Source organism: Mobula hypostoma, chromosome 3 (assembly GCF_963921235.1).
Source record: "Mobula hypostoma chromosome 3, sMobHyp1.1, whole genome shotgun sequence".
In the NCBI taxonomy this organism is placed as follows: Eukaryota; Metazoa; Chordata; class Chondrichthyes; order Myliobatiformes; family Myliobatidae; genus Mobula; species Mobula hypostoma.
The window spans coordinates 185,815,749-185,835,190 of NC_086099.1; the positions used below are offsets into that span (position 1 = coordinate 185,815,749).

General features: G+C 41.1%; 1 protein-coding gene across 2 annotated transcripts in view; it reads left to right on the top strand.

Annotated features, from left to right (window-relative positions):
* The window catches only part of LOC134344445 (sickle tail protein-like), a 706,462-nt gene that overhangs the window by 356,582 nt on the left and 330,438 nt on the right, over window positions 1–19,442 (top strand). For both annotated transcript variants that reach the window (XM_063044243.1, XM_063044242.1), the window contains exon 2: window positions 15,607–15,890. In XM_063044243.1, coding sequence (XP_062900313.1) covers window positions 15,607–15,890 — 284 coding nt within the window. The remainder of the gene's footprint in view (window positions 1–15,606; window positions 15,891–19,442) is intronic.

The following is a 19,442-nucleotide window of genomic DNA, read 5'->3' on the forward strand; positions in this document are numbered from 1 at the left end:
ATGTACCATCAGGTTACAAAACAAGACAAGTCACCGAATGACTCGGGCTCTATATATTGATGCCCTAAAACTAACATTTGAATACTTGGGAAATACAGTTTGGTGTAATTAAGGTTAAATTAAAATTAGGTAAAAATAATGAAGTCTGGAAAAATTATTTAATATTGTATTTGAAACTTTGTATGTAAAACTATACTTAAACCAATACAATTACAAAAACTTTGGGTGCTTAACACTTTAGCATGTGGGCTGTAGCTATTACATTGTATTGAAATTTAATGGCACACAATTTTGATATATTTCGATATAAACCATAGAAAGGGTGCAGAGGAGATTTACAAGGATGTTGTCTGGATTGGGGAGAATGCCTTATGAAGACAGGTTGAGTGAGCTCGACCTTTTCTCCTCGGAGCGAAGGAGTATGAGAGGTGATCTGATAGAGGTGTATAAGATGATGAGGGGCATTGATCATGAGGATAGTCAGAGGCCTTTTCCCCAGGGCTGAAATGGTTGCCACAAGAGGACACAGCTTTAAGGTGCTCGAGAATGGGTACAGAGGAGATGTCGGGTAAGTTTTTACACAGAAAGTGGTGAGTGCGTGGAATGGGCTGCCGGCAACAGTGGTGGAGGCGGATACAATAGGGTCTTTTAACAGACTTTTGGATAGGTACATGGGAGCTTTGAAAAATAGATGGCAATGGGTAACCCTGGTGATTTCTAAGGTAGGGACATGTTCGGCACAGCTTTGAGGGCTGAAGGGCCTGTATTGTGCTGTAGGTTTTCTATGTTTCTATTATTGTAAAGAAATAAGGAAATTCAAAGGTGTAACTTATATTTGCAGATGTGTGTCGAAGTTTCTTGGTTTTTTTAAGGCATGATATTTGTGCCCAGAAGAAGGCAATGGTAAATCACCCTGTAGAAAAATTTGCCAAGACCAGTCATGGAAAGATCATACTTTCTTATGCCATACAACACAGCACATGACAAACACATGATTTACTTGGTACACAAGGACCTGTATGCAAAAAGTCTATTCCTGCTTTTTGAGTTAGCAGTTCCGTGTGCGTGGAGTTGTATCTGGAAGTTAATGATTACTGAAGATACCGTATATAAATATTACTTCAGGGAATATTTTAGATTTAGATAATGAGAATAGTCAGTCCTCTTTTTACTGTCATTTAGAAGTGCATACATGCATTAAGAAATGATGCAATGTTTCTCCAGAGTGATATCACAGAAAACAGGACAAACCAATGACTAACACTGACAGAACCGCATAATCATAACATATAGTTACAGCAGTGCAAAGCAATACCTTAATTTGCTGAAGAACAAACCATGGACACAGTAAATAAAGTCTCAAAAGTCCCCGAGTTGATTGACTCCCAAGTACCTGATAGCAGGTGGCAAAAGGGAGAAACTCCCTGCCATAAACCTCCAGGCACCGTCAACTTGCCGATGCCTTGGAAGCAGCCGACCGCAGCCGACACTGAGTCCATCCGTCTGAAAACTTCAAGCTTCCGACCAGCCTCTCCGATACAGCCTCCCGAGCGTCATCCTCTGCTGAGCGCCTTCCACCTCACCCCGGCCGCTGAAACACGCAAAGCCGAGAATTTTGGGGCCTTCTGCTCCGTAGATTCCGGTTACCACACAGTAGCAGCGGCAGCGAAGCGGGCATTTCAGAAGTTTTCTAGATGTTCCTCTGTACTCTTACGTCCATCTCCATCAAATCAGAATTGCGTACGGTCCCCTACTTGACAGATAACAGACATCACTACAGAAGTGGCCACGCGCGCTGCCGTCGCGCCACCATCTTCTCCTCCTCCTTGCGTTGGACGTTGCATTGGATTTTACTCACCTAGTGCAATTAGCATGATATTGAAGCCACTCTGTATTTATATTTAAAAGCACTGAAAAAATTGTTGATACTTTTAACTTATTTGGCCAAGTAATACCAATAGATTTTATCTTGCAATGTTGCAAATCCAGTTTTGTGAAGTTCGTTACATTTGCTCAGTGATCGGATGCACAATGTAGCAGTTAGTCAGCTTGGAGTGTTCAGGAGTTTGGAGTTGAATTCCAGTGCCGTCTGTCAAGAGTTCGTACATTCTCCTCGTGAGCCGTGTGGGTTTCCGCACACAGTCCAAAGATATGCCAGTTAGTAGGATAATTGGCCATTGTAAATTTTCCCATGATTAGGCAAGTTTTAAATGGTTGGGCCGTTGGGCAGTGCAGCTCACTGGGGCCAGAAGGGCCTGTTCTGTGCTGTATCTGTAAATAATATAATAATATCTTTAAAGGATTCCATAGCTTGCTGCTGAACATTCTTTGCCCCCTTAGCCGATTCTTTTCATCCACACAGTAATATTTGTTTCTATATTATTTTCCTTCCCCTTTGTCTAGGTGCACAGCTGCATACAGGTGTCAGAACCATCCATTATCAAGGGCTTTTTAAAATGTTTTTATCCCATTGCTGAATATCTTTGGGGATTCCATGATACTTCTGTTTCACAGACTGGAAATTTGAGATGAAATACCGCTGTGCAAGCTTCTATGGACAACACTAGACTATTCCATCATTCAGATGTTTTTAATGCAGTGGATTCTGGTTAATTGGGGTAGCCCGATTTATTTGGGACAACTCTAAATAACAAAAACTAATTGAGAAAATAGCCAAGAATCCCTTTGTTTATTTGGGGCACTTTGTCGCTTAATTGGGACAGGAGCCTGTTGCAGAAAAATTTCTAAGTCTCACGCACTTGTGTAACCATAGACACTGCACTGTTGTTGGAGCAAGCACTTTTTAAATAGTGTCAGTTGCGAGTGCACATGTTCAAAAAGCAGTGATTTTTGTCACCGATAGTTAGCGAGAAATAAATAAGACAATTCAGATCTGCTTTGCTCACTTCGATTTCTAGCATTCAGGATTAGAGATGACAGAAATAGAGCTCTTATATATAGATAGAACTCTTAAAGATAGCGGAGTGAAGGGATATGGGGAGAAGGCAGGAACTGGATATTGATTGTAGATGATCAGCCATGATCACAGTGAATGGTGGTGCTGGCTCGAAGGGCTGAATGGCCTACTCCTGCACCTATTGTCTGTTGTGTAAATGGCTAGCGGTAAAAATGAAATGATTTCACTACTTCAGCAGGTTAGGGACTATAAAGAACTTGAATGTATCAACAATCATCTTGAATGTTAAATGAAAATGAAGATTTGGAGGATGTGATCATCAAAAGCATTGTATGAAGGCAGTCCATTATCTGAACTAGGTGTCTCTGCTGATTTTGTTTATTTACGGTCAAAAGAACACAGCCATGTACATTGGATGAATTCCTCCATCGATGACTATTAGGAACTAATGCATAGTTTTATAGTACTCTGGTAGTATTCTAGTTTGTTCTGTATTTCGTTTAAATTCATAATTTGTTATTCAGTTAAATGGTAGTTTGTCTTTTTTAATGCCTTTTAAACTTTGACTAACTGGGGCAGCCACTTCATTGGGCCTAAATGTACTGAACCCAATATGTCCCAATTAACCAGAATCCACTGTATTATATTTAGCTTTTACAGGAAATATATATAAAAAAAAAGGGGTTGAGTTAGTGGCCCACACTTAGTTGTTTTTTAAGTTCATAGGGATGATTTTTTTGGCGGGAGAGAGGTGGGTTAGGGGTCATGTTGGTGTTTCTGGACAGGAATGTGGCATGTTAAATGTCAGACCAGAGTCTAGGCCTCTGCTCCATACTCAAAGGTCAGCGACGTAGAGGGGCAACCAAGGATATCTAGAGCCTTGGCCTCCGCTCCACCCTGGAAGGCCAGTGATGTGGACATGGGACAAAGGACATCCAGAGCCTAGGCCTGTGCTCTGCATTTAAAGGTCACTTATGTGGACATGGGGCGAAGGACATCTGGAGGTCAAGTCTCTGTTCAAAGGCCAAGGCCATTGACGTAGGTAGGTGATGAAGAAGATCCAGAATCTAGACCTCTGCTCCATGCTCAAAGGCTGTCAAACGTAGATGGGTGATGAAGGACATCTGTGGATGTCATGAAGTCTCATTTTGCTGGGTCCAAAGATTGGATGTCCTTGTGACCAAGTGACTCAAGGGCAGGTGAGGCAGTGAGCCTGGAATTTGGGGTTCTGTCATCGGCTAATCTGGTGGTCAAATCCCAAAGGATTATTGGGAAGTCCAGAAGGTGAAGACTGATGGCTAGAAACTGGAGACAAAGCCTAAAACCCTATCCTGAGGTTGAAGGACTGTCTGAGTGTGTGGGTGTAGGAAAGAGGAAAAATAGGCTTGCTTTGCTGCTGTTTTTCCTGCTTGTTGTTCTGATGAGCATTGTGGGCAAGTTGTGTCGGCACTGGAACAACCTGGCACTCAACATCAGTACGACGAAAGAGCTGATTGTGGACTTCAGGAAGGGTAAGACGAAGGAACACATAACAATCCTCTTAGAGGGATCCAAAGCAGAGAGAGTGAGCAGTTTCAGGTTCCTGGGTGTCAAGATCTCTGAGGACCTAACCTGGTCCAAACATATCGATGCAGTTATAAGGAAGGCAAGACGGCGACTATACTTCATTAGGAGTTTGAAGAGATTTGGTATGTCAACAAGTGCACTCAAAAACCTCTATAGATGTACCATGGAGAGCATTCTGACAGGCTGCATCACTGTCTGGTATTGGGAGGGGGCTACTGCACAGGATCGAAAGAAGCTGCAGAGGGTTGTAAATTTAGTCGGCTCCATCTTGGGTACTAGCCTACAAAGTACCTAAGACATCTTTAGGGAGCGGTGTCTGAGAAAGCCAGCATCCGAGAAAGGCAGCGTCCATTATTAAGGCCCTCCAGCACCCAGGGCATGCCTTTTTCTCACTGTTACCATCAGGTAGGAGGTCCAGAGGCCTGAAGGCACACACTCAGTGATTCCGGAACAGCTTCTTCCCCTCTGCTATCCGATTCCTAAATGGACATTGAACCCTTGGACACTACCTCACTTTCTTAATATATCATTTCTGCTCTTTGCACAATTTTTAACCTATTCAATATATGTATACTGTAATTACTTTACCACTTTATTACTTATTATTAATTTATAAATAATTTACTTATTATTATTATTTTGTTTTGTTCTTTTTCTTCTATATTATGTATTGCGTTAAATTGCTGCTGCTAAGTTAGCAAATTTCATGACACATGCCGGTAAGAATAAACCTGATTCTGATTTGGAATGTGTGGTGACACTTGTGGGTTTCCCCCAGCACATCTTCAGGTTGTGTTGGTTATTGATGCAAAGGACGCATTTCAATGTATGTGTGAAAAATAAATAAATCTTAAATTTGAGTCTGATTCCTAGTTCTAAATCCGTTACTGGGCTGAAACGATGCAACATCTTCCCATAAGGCTTTCTCCTCACCTTAGAAATGTGTCTTGTGAATCTTTGCTGCAGGAATATATTCCTAGGAAGTAACTTCCACTGGGGAGCCCCAGACTTAATTTGCTGTGTCTTATTCTGCCTTTGAAATCCATTCCATTTTCATCAAAGACTTTGAGAGGAAGAACACAGTTATTTCAAGTCAAAGACTCGGCTTCAGAACTGGGTCCGAGAGTAAACATGTTTACTTTAGGTTGCAGAGGGAGATAGATGGGACAAAATATTATCTCTGATAAAAGATTTCTTACAGTTTCTTTTTGATTTTCAATGATAGAAGACCTGCTGTTTTGCAGATTGCATGTGGTACTTGGCCTGTACCTCAAAGCAGCTGTGTCCTGAGGAAATGCTCGATTTCTTCATTGCATGCTTCAAGATGAATTGAACAAAATTCCAGTTCAGTGATTCCTGAATTTGCATACTATAGCATGGAAACAGTAAAATCATGCAGTTTATCATACCCACCTTATCTCTTCAGTGATGTTGTATGCCTTTACGCATATTTACTTTTGGTATGTATCTAATCCGCGATTTTGGGGGAAGTGGTGAGAATTCATCTCAGTTTGCTGTACATTACTGACATGGTGTGGATGCACATTTACCTTTCATCTTGCGTTCAGCAAGCAGACAATGAATAAGCTACTGTAGTCAGGTTTAAAGACCATAAGACATAGGAGCAGAATTAGGCCATTCAGCCCATCGAGTCTGCTCTACCATTTCATCACGGCTGATCCCAGATCCCACTCAACCCCATACATCTGACTTTTTGCCATATTCTTTGATACCCTGACTGATCAGGAAACTACCAACTTCCGTCTTAAATATACCCACGGACTTGGCCACCACTGCAGTCTGTGGCAGAGCATTCCACAGATCCACTATTCTTTGACTTAACAAAAAAGCCACCTTTACTTCTATTCTAAAAAGTCACCCCTCAGTTTTGAGGCTGTTTCCTCTAGTTCTAGATACCTCCACCAGAGGAAACATCCTCTCCACATCCACCTTATCTAGTCCTTTCAACATTCAGTAGGTTTCAATGAGATCCCCCTGCCACCTAGACTAATTTTATTTGCTTATATTAGGATTCTGTCCTTCTTTAACTTGTTAATATGTCTGTATAAATACTTGTTAAGGATGAAATATAAAAATATATAAAAATGAAGTGCAAAAACAGAGAGCAGAGTCGTGAGGTCTTCATGGATTGCTGAACTGATTACTGAAGCTTGTCTTTGGAACCTCTGTCTGTAACTCAATGCAATTTATCCATTAAATGTTTAACAAAGCACAAAAATAATAACACAAGAAATAGGATTAGGACATTCAGCTCCTGAAGCTAGCTCTGCCAGTCAAGTAGATCCATGGCTGATCTTCCCCAACATTTTTTTTTCCTGCCTATCATTAGATTCCTTTCATATACCACAATAAATTAACCTCTAGTTTGTACGCAGTAAACAAGTATTCTATCAGTGTAGAGAATTCCGAGGTTCATCACACTTTGAATGAAATAATTTCTCCTCATTCAATCCTAAATGGTCTTCCTCTATTCTCAGTTTGAATATCCTAGTTCTAGACTACCTGGGCATTTACTCCGGCTAGTCCATGAGGAAATATCTATGAAAATATAAAAAAAACTGTGCAAAATGTAAAATATAAAAACAAAATGCAGTGAAAACTTAGCAGATGAGACTGCACCTTTAGGAAAAGAAACACTTCAGAGGTCAAAGACTCTGTCAGAATTTTTGATAGTTTTTATGTCTTAACATGGTCACCCTTCATTTTCTAAACTCTTGAGAACACAGGCATAGACCACTCGATCCCTCCTCACCCCTCAGGCCTACTGCCTCTGGAATCAATGTGATGTATCTTTATTGCATTCCCTCTGCAATAAATACATCCTTTATTGAGTAAGGAGACTAAAACTGTAATTGTTTGGTCTTAGAGCCAGACAGACAAATTTCACGTACAAATATGCCCCCAAAAACTGTTATGCTTGGAAGTTGTCTGAATATCTAAATCTTAATGAATTGAAATTTGCTTTAACCTTGAGTCCCTACAACCATTAGGCTCCTGAACCAGCAAGGATAACTTCACTCATCACAGTGCTGAACAGACTCCACAACCAATAGACTCACTTGCAGGGGCTCTGCAGCTCCTGTTCTCAGTAATATTTTAAAGACTTTTTTATTATTTGCACAATTTATCTTCTTTTGCACATTGGTCAGCCTTTGTTATTTATAGATTTTCATAAATTCTATTGTATTTCTTTATTTTCCAGTAAATGTCTGCAAGAAAATGAAACTGAAGGTAGTATCTTTTATATGTACTTTGATAATAAATTCTCTTTGAAGTTGGGGCGCTGATCAAGTGTCCTGGGATGGTTTCTGGACCATTGTTTTCCTCTCTCCTCTCTTTGTATATAGGTATTGTTATCACTGTAGTTTATCTGTAAGTGGTCTGTGTGCTGGAAAATACTATCTATAGTAATTCAATCTCCAGAAGGCACAGAGAGCTCTAAAGCACATAATATAGTAGATATCTCTTCTAATGCTGAAGTAATCTAGTGCTCTGATGATACACTTATGTGGTGTTATCTTGACTTTTTGCTGCTTCCTGCCACATCCCCCACCAGTGTGATTCTATACAGGTCCAAATCTCAATTATTGGAGTGCATTGATATTTTGATGAATTTATAACTCTGTGCTATCTCAAATGGAAATAATTTTCCAATTTCTATGCTACTTCCATGAATATCTTCTGGTTTTCTACGGAGCTCTAGATCAGTAAGTATGCACGACTTCAGAGCTTTTCTCTGTTAGTAGTACTGTTGTTCTCTACTATTTGGTGCTTCTGAATGTTCGACATTATCCTCCTCATTGGCAGTTTCTTTAGCTGCAAAGAGTATTTCTATTCTTCTTAAAAATGTCCTTCAATTGAAGATAAAGTGCAGAATAGGTCTTTCTGGCCCTCTGAGCTGCACTGCCCAGCAATCCCCGAGAACCCTGATTTAACCTAACCTAATCTCGGGACAATTTATAATGACCAATTAACCTGCCTGGTATGTATTTGGACCGTGGGTAGAAACTTTTGAGGACCTGGAAAAGTCCCACACATTCCATGGGGAGGATGTCCAGAGACTCCTTGGAGCGGACGCCGAGGTTGAACGTCAAAAGTTGTAATTGTGCCGTGGTAACTACATCGCTGCTTGTAAGTGCAGGAGAAAACTATATTAGTAGTGGATATGTCCAAGTCTATCAATGGGTAAAGCCCTCCCCATTACTGAGCGTATCTGCATGGAGCGTTGTTACAGAAAAGCAGCATTCATCATCTGGGTCCCCCACCACCCAGGTCATGCTCTCTTTACACTGCTGCCATCAGGAAGAAGATACAGGGGCCTCAGGACTCTCACTACCAGGTTCAGGAACAGTTATTAACCCTCAACCAGCAGGCTGCTGATCCAGAGGGGAAAATCTTCACTCAACTTCACTTGCCCCATCACTGAACTGTTCCTACAACTTATCAACTCATTTTCAAGGAATCTTCATTGTTCTAGATATTTATTTCTAATTTATTATAATTATTTTCTTTTTTTAATTATATTTGCACAGTTTATTGTCTTTTACACATTGGTTGGCTACCCTGTTGGTCCGGTCTTTCATTGATTCAAAATGGTTATTGGATTCACTGAGTATGCCAGCAAGAAAATGAATCTCGGGGTTGTATATGGTGACATATATGTAATTTTGTAATAAATTTACTTTGAGCTTTCATGTGAAAGATTATTGTGCTCAGATATATGCACCATGATTCTCTGTTTACCCTGTTAGTAGTTGAAGAGCAGTTTTATCCCATTTCTTGCTAAAATGGTGATGCTGTACTTTGAGAGTTTCTCTACCCTCAGCTCCCTCATCTGACCCTCTTTAATGTTCCTGTGTTCCGTGTTTAGGGCTGCCATTTTCTTCTTTTCCATCACTTGTCGCGATCTGCTCAGACTTGTCTACTTGATGTATAGCCAGAAAGTCTCTTGATACCTGATGTCAATTACTTTCACTGACAGTGAAGTCTTCTGTTTGTAGATGGTGTCCTGGAGTTAGAGTCTGTGAAGTCTTCAGCTCCTATGGTCAGTGCCATCAATCAGCAACTCACAGGTGCTTTGAAGAGCTTTTTCGAACTGCTGTTTTTCTCTTGCTGCTGAAGCCAATACCCGTTCACAACCAACAGGAATTCTGCAGATGCTGGAAATTCAAGCAACATACATCAAAGTTGCTGGTGAACGCAGCAGGCCAAGCAGCATCTATAGGAAGAGGTGCAGTCGACGTTTCAGGCCGAGACCCTTCGTCAGGACTAACGTTCGTTCGTTGGTTTTAACTTGACAGTGGTCTATGGTCCAGAACCAGAATCAGGTTTATTATCACTAACAAATGTCATGATATTTGTTGAAGTGTATAAAATTATAAGACACATAGATGGGGTAGATAGTCTTTTTCCTAAGGTGGAAATATGAAATAGTGGAGGGCAGAGGTTTAAGGTGAGGGTGGAAGAGTTTAAAGAAGATTTACAGAGCAATTTATTTTTAAACATAATGGTAGGTACCTGGAATGTGCTGCTAGTGGAGTTTGTTGAAGCAGATGCAATAGCAACATTTAAAAAGACATATGAGCAGGCAGGGAATAGAGGAATATGCACTCGGTATAGACTGATGTGACTAGTGCAGATTGACAGGCAATGGTTGAGGCAAACACAGAGAACCAAGAGTCAGGTTCTAAAAGACCAACTCTTCCAAAAGTTCCTTTAAACCCCTAAGTAGCAGAATGAAACTGACGAACTCCTCTTGCAAACTGCATTTTACATTTTTCTTTTATCTTTTATCTCATTAATTCAAGGTCAGGACTTCTCTGAATTTCTCTCATGATTTTTTAATGTTTTCTTTGTATTCTTTTCTAACCCTTATTCCCTCACTGAGCTGAAATCAAGATTTATTATTTCATATTCCTCAGTTCTTGTTTGCTTATAATAACCTACAGAATTTTAAAACACAAACTTATCCTTTTGTTATTGCTTCCTGATCTATTCTTTTATTTGGTTTTATCAAATGCAAAGCTGCTTTGTGTTTTGATTCTTGCCCTTATACCTTGATCTCTCAAACTAACACACTCAGAATCATAATCTGGCAGTAGGGGGCTGCCAATCAGAAGATGTAACTATTTTGTGATGAGACTGTTGAATTACCAAATCACGTTACAGTGCAAGTCTGAATAAGTGTCCATTACAGAACCTGCTGGACAAGCAATTTTTCGGAATGGTTAGCTTGCTTTCTCAGTTTTATAGATCTGACAGTGTGGGATGTCTCTATTCTAAATTATAATGAGCTTTTTCAGGTGGAGACTGACATAGTCAAGTGTGATTTTGAGAACTAAGAGTGGAAGGAAATTGTGCTTATTTTTCTTCTTGTCCATTTATCCCGTATTTCTAGTTTAAGAAGGGGAGATTTAAATAAAAGAGGGAACAATAGACCAGCTCACCCGATTTCAACAGTAGAGAAGGTGCTGGAATCTATTATTAAGTAAAAGAACACTGAAAAAAGAATAGTAGAGTTGGTTGAATCAGTATGAATTTACAAAAGGAATATCATGTTTGGTTAAATCACTGGGAATTTTTCCGCTTGTAGTTAGCAGAAATGATGTGGGTAAACCAGCTGATGTTACGTATGTGGACTTTATTAGATGCTACACAAAATAGTAGCACATGATATTCAGCATAATTCGTCACGATGAATTGAGGTTTTGTTCACAACTGAAAGAAAGAAGAAATGGATCATTTTCAGAATGGGAGGCTGTAACTCTGAGAATAATCCAGCAGAACTCTTCACAATCCATAGCTCTGATTTAAGTGAGAGGAAACAAATGGTCCAGAGCCTATCCAGGAAGCACATGGTGGCAACAGAGGGAGTGCAGCAAAGTTTTGCCAGACTGATTGCCAGGATGGTGGCGTTGTATTGGGAGAGATAAGCAGGTTGGATCTGTACTCTGTTGAGTTTAAAGAGAATGAAATCTAATTTAATGATCTGATTGAAAGGAGGCTTGATATTAAGATAGCAAGGGAATGGAAGCTTATAGGGTTATTGCAGGAAAGTGCTGTTGATCTAAAAGACCACCCATGAATGATCTTATTAAGTGGTAGAGCAGGCAAGAGGGGTTTCATTCTCTGCTGCTTCTTCTGTTGTTTATGTTCCTTTGTTTTCCTGAATACTAGAAGTAGCAATGAACTGTAGATCTCTAATGAGTGGAGTTTGTCCAGTTTGGAACAATGGAGGCTGAGTCCTTGAACATACTCAAAGCTGAAATTGATAGATCTTTCATCGGTAAATGAATAATTGTGGGACAAGAGTAGGAATGTGGATTCAAGGAAAATTGGATCAGCTATGACCTTTTTGAATAGTGGAACAGCTTTAGCGGCTGGATGACCTGTTTTTTTAATGGTTTTATCGCTTTTTTGTATTGGCTTATAGGTGAATAATTTCAGATAGCCCCACAGGATTTTACATATCTTAACAAGTTTCTGGTTCATATTTCAGTTGAAAGGCAGGATCGGAAATGGTGCAGTACTTTCTCAGAGGGGTCCGGATCTGACATTCTGGAGTACTTGTTGAAACTTTGAAGTGGATTTTGACCCTGTAATTCCTGACTTGGAATGCAAACACTTGCGATACAGATGATGTGGGTTGTAATGGACATTTCAAGTGGGAATATATCTACTTGATCTTCCAAGTGCAAGGCACAAACGCTGCTGGTTAAGTTAGATTACTTGTATTCTGCTAGAATAATGACCCTCATTCCAACATTAGAAGAGAGTTCTTCACAAGAGCAACTTATGTCTATCCATGGCTTTTCCCCAGGAAAGGAAAACGTCGCACATTAATAACCTCAAACAAGTTATAGGGACCAAAAATGGAGTTAGGGAACTTTTACGTTAGGACAGAAGGCAGAAATGGCCTCTTAAAGTTCTAAGAACATTTTCTTTCTGAATAGAGATGGGAGTAGGGGTTAAAAACTGAAATTGTTGCATGACATAATGATCATGGAAGACTGTAAAATGCTTTTCTACAAACACAGAAATGTATCCAGTTTGCTTTGAGTATATGAAGCAGAGGTCTAAGACTCCATGGTGGAAGTGGGACAGAGAATTTGAAACGTTTGGTTGGCTGCAAGTTCAGCATGGGACCTGAAGATTGGGATGTATTTAGGAGGATGATTACCAAGTTTGTATTTCAATGGAGGGGACTACATCACTGGCAACAAAGGCATAACACCTTCAAATTGGCAAAAAAAAGCTTAAGGAAGTCATCTGTGAAGTTGTGTTGGAGCACTGGGAATGGAGGGGAAGGAGGTGGTCTAGGGTAGGTGTGTATTATTACAGTTCCACAGGAAGGGGCTGAGCATAGTTTGACAAAAAATTGATCAAGTCAAGTCAAATTTATTTATAAAACACATTTAATAACAACCCATGTTGACCAAAGTGCTGTACAAACCATAACAGGTAGCCAAAATCACAAATACAAGAAACACAGATATAAGCATAGAACATAGAACAGTACAGCACCATACAGGCTCTTCGGCCCACAATGTTGTGCCGACCCTTAAACCTTGCCTCCCATATAATCCCCCACCTTAAATTCCTCCATATACCTGTCTAGTAGTCTCTTAAATTTCACTAGTGTATCTGCCTCCACCACTGAATCAGGCAGTGCATTCCACGCACCAACTACTCTCTGAGTAAAAAACTTTCCTCTAATATCCCCTTGAACTTCCCACCCCTTACCTTAAAGCCATGTCCCCTTGTATTGAGCAGTGGTGCCCTGGGGAAGAGGCGCTGGCTGTCCTCTCTATCTATTCCTCTTAATATCTTGTATACCTCTATCATGTCTCCTCTCATCCTCCTCCTCTCCAGAGAGTAAAGCCCTAGCTCCCTCAATCTCTGATTATAATGCATACTCTCTAAACCAGTCAGCATCCTGGTAAATCTCCTCTGTACCCTTTCCAATGCTTCCACATCCTATAGTGAGGTGACCAGAACTGGACACAGTACTGCAAGTGTGGCCTAACCAGAGTTTTATAGAGCTGCATCATTACCCCGCGACTCTTAAACTCTATCCCTCGACTTATGAAAGCTAACACTCCATAAACTTTCTTAACTACCCTGTGGTGGGAAAGCTGTGAGGCAACTTTCATGTACCCCCAGATCCCTCTGCTCCTCCACACTTCCAAGTATCCTGCCATTTACTTTGTGCTCTGCCTTGGAGTTTGTCCTTCCAAAGTGTACCACCTCACACTTCTCCGGGTTGAACTCCATCTGTCACTTCTCAGTCCACTTCTGCATCTTATCAATGTCTCTCTACAATCTTCGACAATCCTCTACACTATCCATAACACCACCAACCTTTGTGTTGTCTGAAAACTTACCAACCCACTCTTCTACCCTCACATCCAGGTCATTAATAAAAATCACGAAAAGTAGAGGTCCCAGAACCAATCCTTGTGGGACACCACTAGTCACAACCCTCCAATCCAAATGTACTCCCTCCACCACCCTCTGCCTTCTGCAGGCAAACCAATTCTGAATCCACCTGGCCAAACTTCCCTGGATCCCATGCATTCTGACTTTCTGAATAAACCTACCATGTGGAACCTTGTCAAATGCCTTACTAAAATCGATGTAGATCACATCAACTGCGCTACCCTCATCTATATGCCTGGTCACCTCCTCAAAGAACTCTATCAGGCTTGTTAGACACGATCTGCCCTTCACAAAGCCATGTTGACTGTCCCTGTTCAGACCATGATTCTCTAAATGCCCAGAGATCCTATCTCTAAGAATCTTTTCCAACAGTTTTCCCACCACAGACGTAAGGCTCACTGGTCTATAATTACCCGGACTACCCCTACTACCTTTTTTGAACAAGGGGACAACATTGGCCTCTGTCCAATCCTCTGGTACCAATCCTGTGGACAACGAGGACATAAAGATCCTAGCCAGAGGCTTATAAAGCCAGGATAAACAACAAGGCACACAGCTTGTAGGCACAAAATAAACAACACATGAGCCTAGGGACAAGCCAAAAATCAGCCACATCAGGAAGATTCAAACGCTAGTGAATAAAGGTAAGTTTTGAGCCTGGACTTAAAAGAGTCAATGGAGGGTTCAGATCTGATAGGGAGGGGAATGCTGTTCCACGGTCTAGGGGCTGCAACAGCAAAGACACGGTCACCCCTGAACTTAAATTTAGATTGCGGGACAGCCCAGAGCCCCAAGTCAGCCGACCTGAGGGACCTGGAAGTAGAATAAGGGGTTAGAAGGTCTGCGATATAGGAGGGGGCCAGCCCAATTAGGGATTTATAAACAAACAGGAGAACCTTAAAATCAATTCTAAACTGTACTGGTAGCCAGTGGAGAGAGGCCAGGATAGAAGTAATATGGCCCCTCTTCCAGGCACCTGTCAGGAGCCTGGCTGCAGCGTTCTGGACCAGTTGCAGGCGGGACAGGGACGACTGACTAATCCTAGTCTACAGGGAGTTGGAGTAATCCAAGCGGGAGGATATAAGGGCGTGGATGACTTTCTCAAAATCTTTGAAAGAGAGAAACAACTTGATTTTGGTAATAGTACGAAGCTGGAAAAAACTTGCTATTTACTACTGCATTAACTTGCTTGACAAACTTAAAGGTGGAATCAAATATGACACCAAGGTTTTTGACATGGGGTTTGACAAAGGTGGACAGGTTACCAAGACTGTTGGTAATCACTTTGATGGAGTCAGGGGGGCCAAATAGGACAACTTCAGACTTGCCTTCATTCGGCAGTAGGCAGTTTTGTGCCATCCAACACTTTATGTCCTCAAGGCAGTTCATGAGGCTGACTATATTTGACTGGTTGTTTGGTTTCAAGGGGGGATAAAGCTGTGTGTTATCAGCATAACAATAGAAGGAAATGTCATGGTTTTGAATGATTTGGCTGAGGGGAAGCATGTATATAGAGAAAAGAATGGGACCTAGAATGGAAACTTGTGAAAGAAATACATATGATGCCCAAATGCAAAAGAAATAAATAGCAATTATATTCAGGCAGGTTTGGAGAGAAAGCCCGGAATATTCTTTTATGTTTGTATTCTGTTTACTTTTTTTAGATCATGGGAAATCAAACTTGCGTGTAACCTCATCAGATGATGCTGAGCGCATTAAACCAAAGGAAACGCTTCCCAATGGAAATAATCGGGCCTCAAATACTAAAGTTGCTCGGAACATCCCACGACGGCACACCGTAGGTGGAGCTCGTAGCTCTAAAGAAATATTGGGAATGCAGCCATCGGAAATGGACAGGAAAAGAGAGGCTTTCTTGGAACACCTGAAGCAGAAATATCCCCATCATGCAACTGCCATTATGGGGCAACAGGAACGACTCAAAGATCAGGTATGAGAGCCTTGACCCAAGCCTTGTCACTTACTGAATTGACTTTCTTCAGCTCTCTTCCAGAAGGCATTGCCTGCTGGTGTATGATGCTATTTCTCTCAACAGTTATGGTCTTTCTGTCACGTGGGGGCGGGGGAGAGAATGACAGCTGCCTGCTTACCAAGTAAATTTTTCAGCAGAAAGCCCCAAAGTCACAGTCCAATATCCAAATAATGTGGGTGTTCACAGTATTTAAAATCAGATAACCCACTACATGGTGGCCAGTTCAACTTAAAGCTGAGAGGTAAATAACACACAATGATGGAGACTTGAGAGGAATTTCATTTTTCTGCATAGAAGGTGTTTGATACCTGCTATCAGAGGGGTTGATGGATTCAGATAGATGCCATGTTTAAAGGCATTTAGACAGACATTTAAATAGGCAAGGCATAGAAGTATATTGACCTAGATTAGGCAAGTGGGATGAGTGTAGATAGGAAAAAGGGTCAACATGGGTGTGATGAGCCAAAGAGCCCATTTCAGTACTGTAAAATTCTGTGACTCTAAATGTTGAGAGTGCCTACCCCCACCACTTCCTTAGGTTTTCATTGAAAGGCTGAAAGAAGACAGCCAGTCAAGCTGCTTGTGTGGACAGAGAAACCAGTAAATGTTTCAGATTGAAGACCCTTCATCAGAGCATTCCAGCTTGAATTATTCTCCGGCTGTGAGAATAAAATTTCCTCCTATTCCCTCCAAACTTCCTCTCTCTCATCTTAAACCAATATTCTGGTTGAAGGCACCCTTATTATGGGAAAAGGGAACTTTTATCATCGACTCTCTCTTAATCTTGTATTACTTCACCTCTCAGCCTTTGCTGCTCCACACAATATTTTAGTTTGCACTCACCAACAGATTGTGGGGCTAATGCCATTGAGCAAACTGGGTGATCACTGAAAATTTCCTTCCCATAGCTCATATCATTTTTGATTGATTTTCTAGCTGCTTCCTGGAAAGACAAGGACCAGTTCTTCTCAGCTCTGCCTCTAGTAACAAGGGAACCAATTGTGTTAAGATGTCCTTCTCCAGTTCACCCTGCACCCTGATAGCTGATGGCATTATGATGATCAAGCCCATAATTTTCAGTATCCTTGGGTTACCATTACCAGGAAATAAAAGAAGGCCAGCCATGTTAATACCATGGTGACAACAGAAAGTCAGAGGCAGAGTACCGATCTGTGAGCGACTCGCTTCCCAAACCCCAAAACCTTTCCACAAGGTACATGTTAAGAGCATGATGGAAATCCTTGAGTTGCCTCGATTAGTGCAAATCCAAAAACACTAAATAAGCTCAACCCATCTGGAACAAAGCAGCTTATCCTTTTGGCACTCTGTACACTAACTGAGATATTAATAACCTCCTTCACTGCTACCCTGTACTGCAGTGTGTGCCATCTACAAGTTGCTTAGACAGATCCTCACACACAACTCCTCAGGAAGAACAAGAACAATATGTGCATTTCAATACTACCCTCTGTGGTCCTGCTTCAAGTTGCACACTTTCCTGACCTCCAATTATATCACCTTACTTTGTTTTGCTCAAGGCCTAACTTCTGGACCTTCAGTTTAAGCAACATTCATCAGAAGAAGAGCAGCAGTTCTCGAAGATGTCTTGCTACCACCCTCTGCAGGCCAGTGAGGGTTGCAAAATGGAGTCACAGTGTGGTACAGCGTAGAAACAGGCCCTTAGAAATGTCATGTCTCTGCTGACCATGACACTTCTCTATACTGATCTACGTACCTGCATTAATTCCATATCCCACGTCTCAGCTTTGCGTGTTCAAGTATCTATCAAGAAATCTCTTAAATGTCGATACTGTTTCAGCCCCTACTATTTCCTTTAGTAGCTCAGTTCATGTACAAACTACTATTTACCCCTCAGACCTTCTTTAAACCTCCTCCCTCTCATCTTAAGTCTGTGCCCTGTAGTTTTAGACACCTCTACCATGAGAAACAAGCACTGGCTATCTACCCACCTGTGTCTCTCATAATTTTATATGCCTTTATCATCTCACCTCTCAGCTTCCTTCACCCCAGGGAAAACAATCCATTCTCTCCTGATGACTAAAGGCCTCCAGTCCCAGCAACGCCTTGTGAATCTTTATGGCACCCACTTCTTTCCTAAAGTGTGGTTGATCAGATATGCACACAATATTCCAAGTGCAGGCCAACCAATGTTTCATTTACATCTGTCTATATTCTCATTTTCAGGGAACTATATACTTGTATCCTGTGGGTTGACTGTCAACAGCACTTCCGCAGGGCCTCTCATTCACATTGTGTATCCTGCCTTGGTTTAACTTCCCAAAATGCATAATCTCACAGTTATATTTATTAGATTCTACCTGCCATTCCCTTATTACTTTCCTAGTTGTAATCTTGAAACCTTCTACATTGTCCATTTTATCACCAACTTTGGTGTTATCTGGATACTTTACTAGTCACATTCTCATCCAAAATATTGATTAATAATCACAAGTAACAGAGGACCCAGTACCGATCCCGACAGCACATCTTAGCTACAGGCCTCAAATCTTAAAAAAAAAATAACCTACCACTGCCACACTCTGTCTCCCACCACCAAGCCAATTTCATGTCCAGCTGTTGGATCAGCATGGATTCCATATGGTCTGACTTTCAGCTTGTTTCCGTGCAGTATTCCTGTTATATTAAGAAATATAGGGAAGGGTGGAATGTCTTGTTGGGCAAACAGCTTTCTTCTCTACATATGTTCCTTTGCCTTCTGATAGGGAGAAAAGGATGCAGTAAGTTCTGAAGTATGGAGGGTAAACTCGTATCCAAGACAGAACAGATGAGAAGCTTTAATAAGTGATAATGGTTCTCCTATAATTATATCCTTGTTAACAAAATGTCTTTTCAGAGGCTGCTCATTCTGCTTTGAAACTATTGGTATTTCATGACTGTACTATTGTAGTGTAGATACGGTGGCATGCAAAGTTTGGGCACCCCTGGTCAAAATTTCTGTTACTGTGAATAGCCAAGTGAGTAAAAGATGAACTGATTTCCAAAAGGCATAAAGTTAAAGATGACACATTTCTTTAATATTTTAAGCAAGATTACTTTTTTTATTTCCATCTTTTACGGTTTCAAAATAACTAAAAAGGAAAAGGGCCCAAAGCAAAAGTTTGGGCACCCTTCATGGTCAGTACTTAGTAACACCCCCTTTGGCAAGTATCACAGCTTGTAAATGCTTTCTGTAGCCAGCTAAGAGTCTTTCAATTGTTTGGGGGATTTTTGCCCATTCTTCCTTGCAAAAGGCTTCTAGTTTTGTGAGATTCTTGGGCCATCTTGCATGTACTGCTCTTTTGAGGTCTATCCACGGAGTTTCGATGATGTTTAGGTTGGGGGACTATGAGGGCCATGGCAAAACCTTCAGCTCGCGCCTCTTGAGGTAGTCCATTATGGATTTTGAGGTGTGTTCCTGTTGTAGAAGCCATCCTGTTTTCACCTTCAGCTTTTTTACAGACGGTATGATGTTTGTTTCCAGAATTTGCT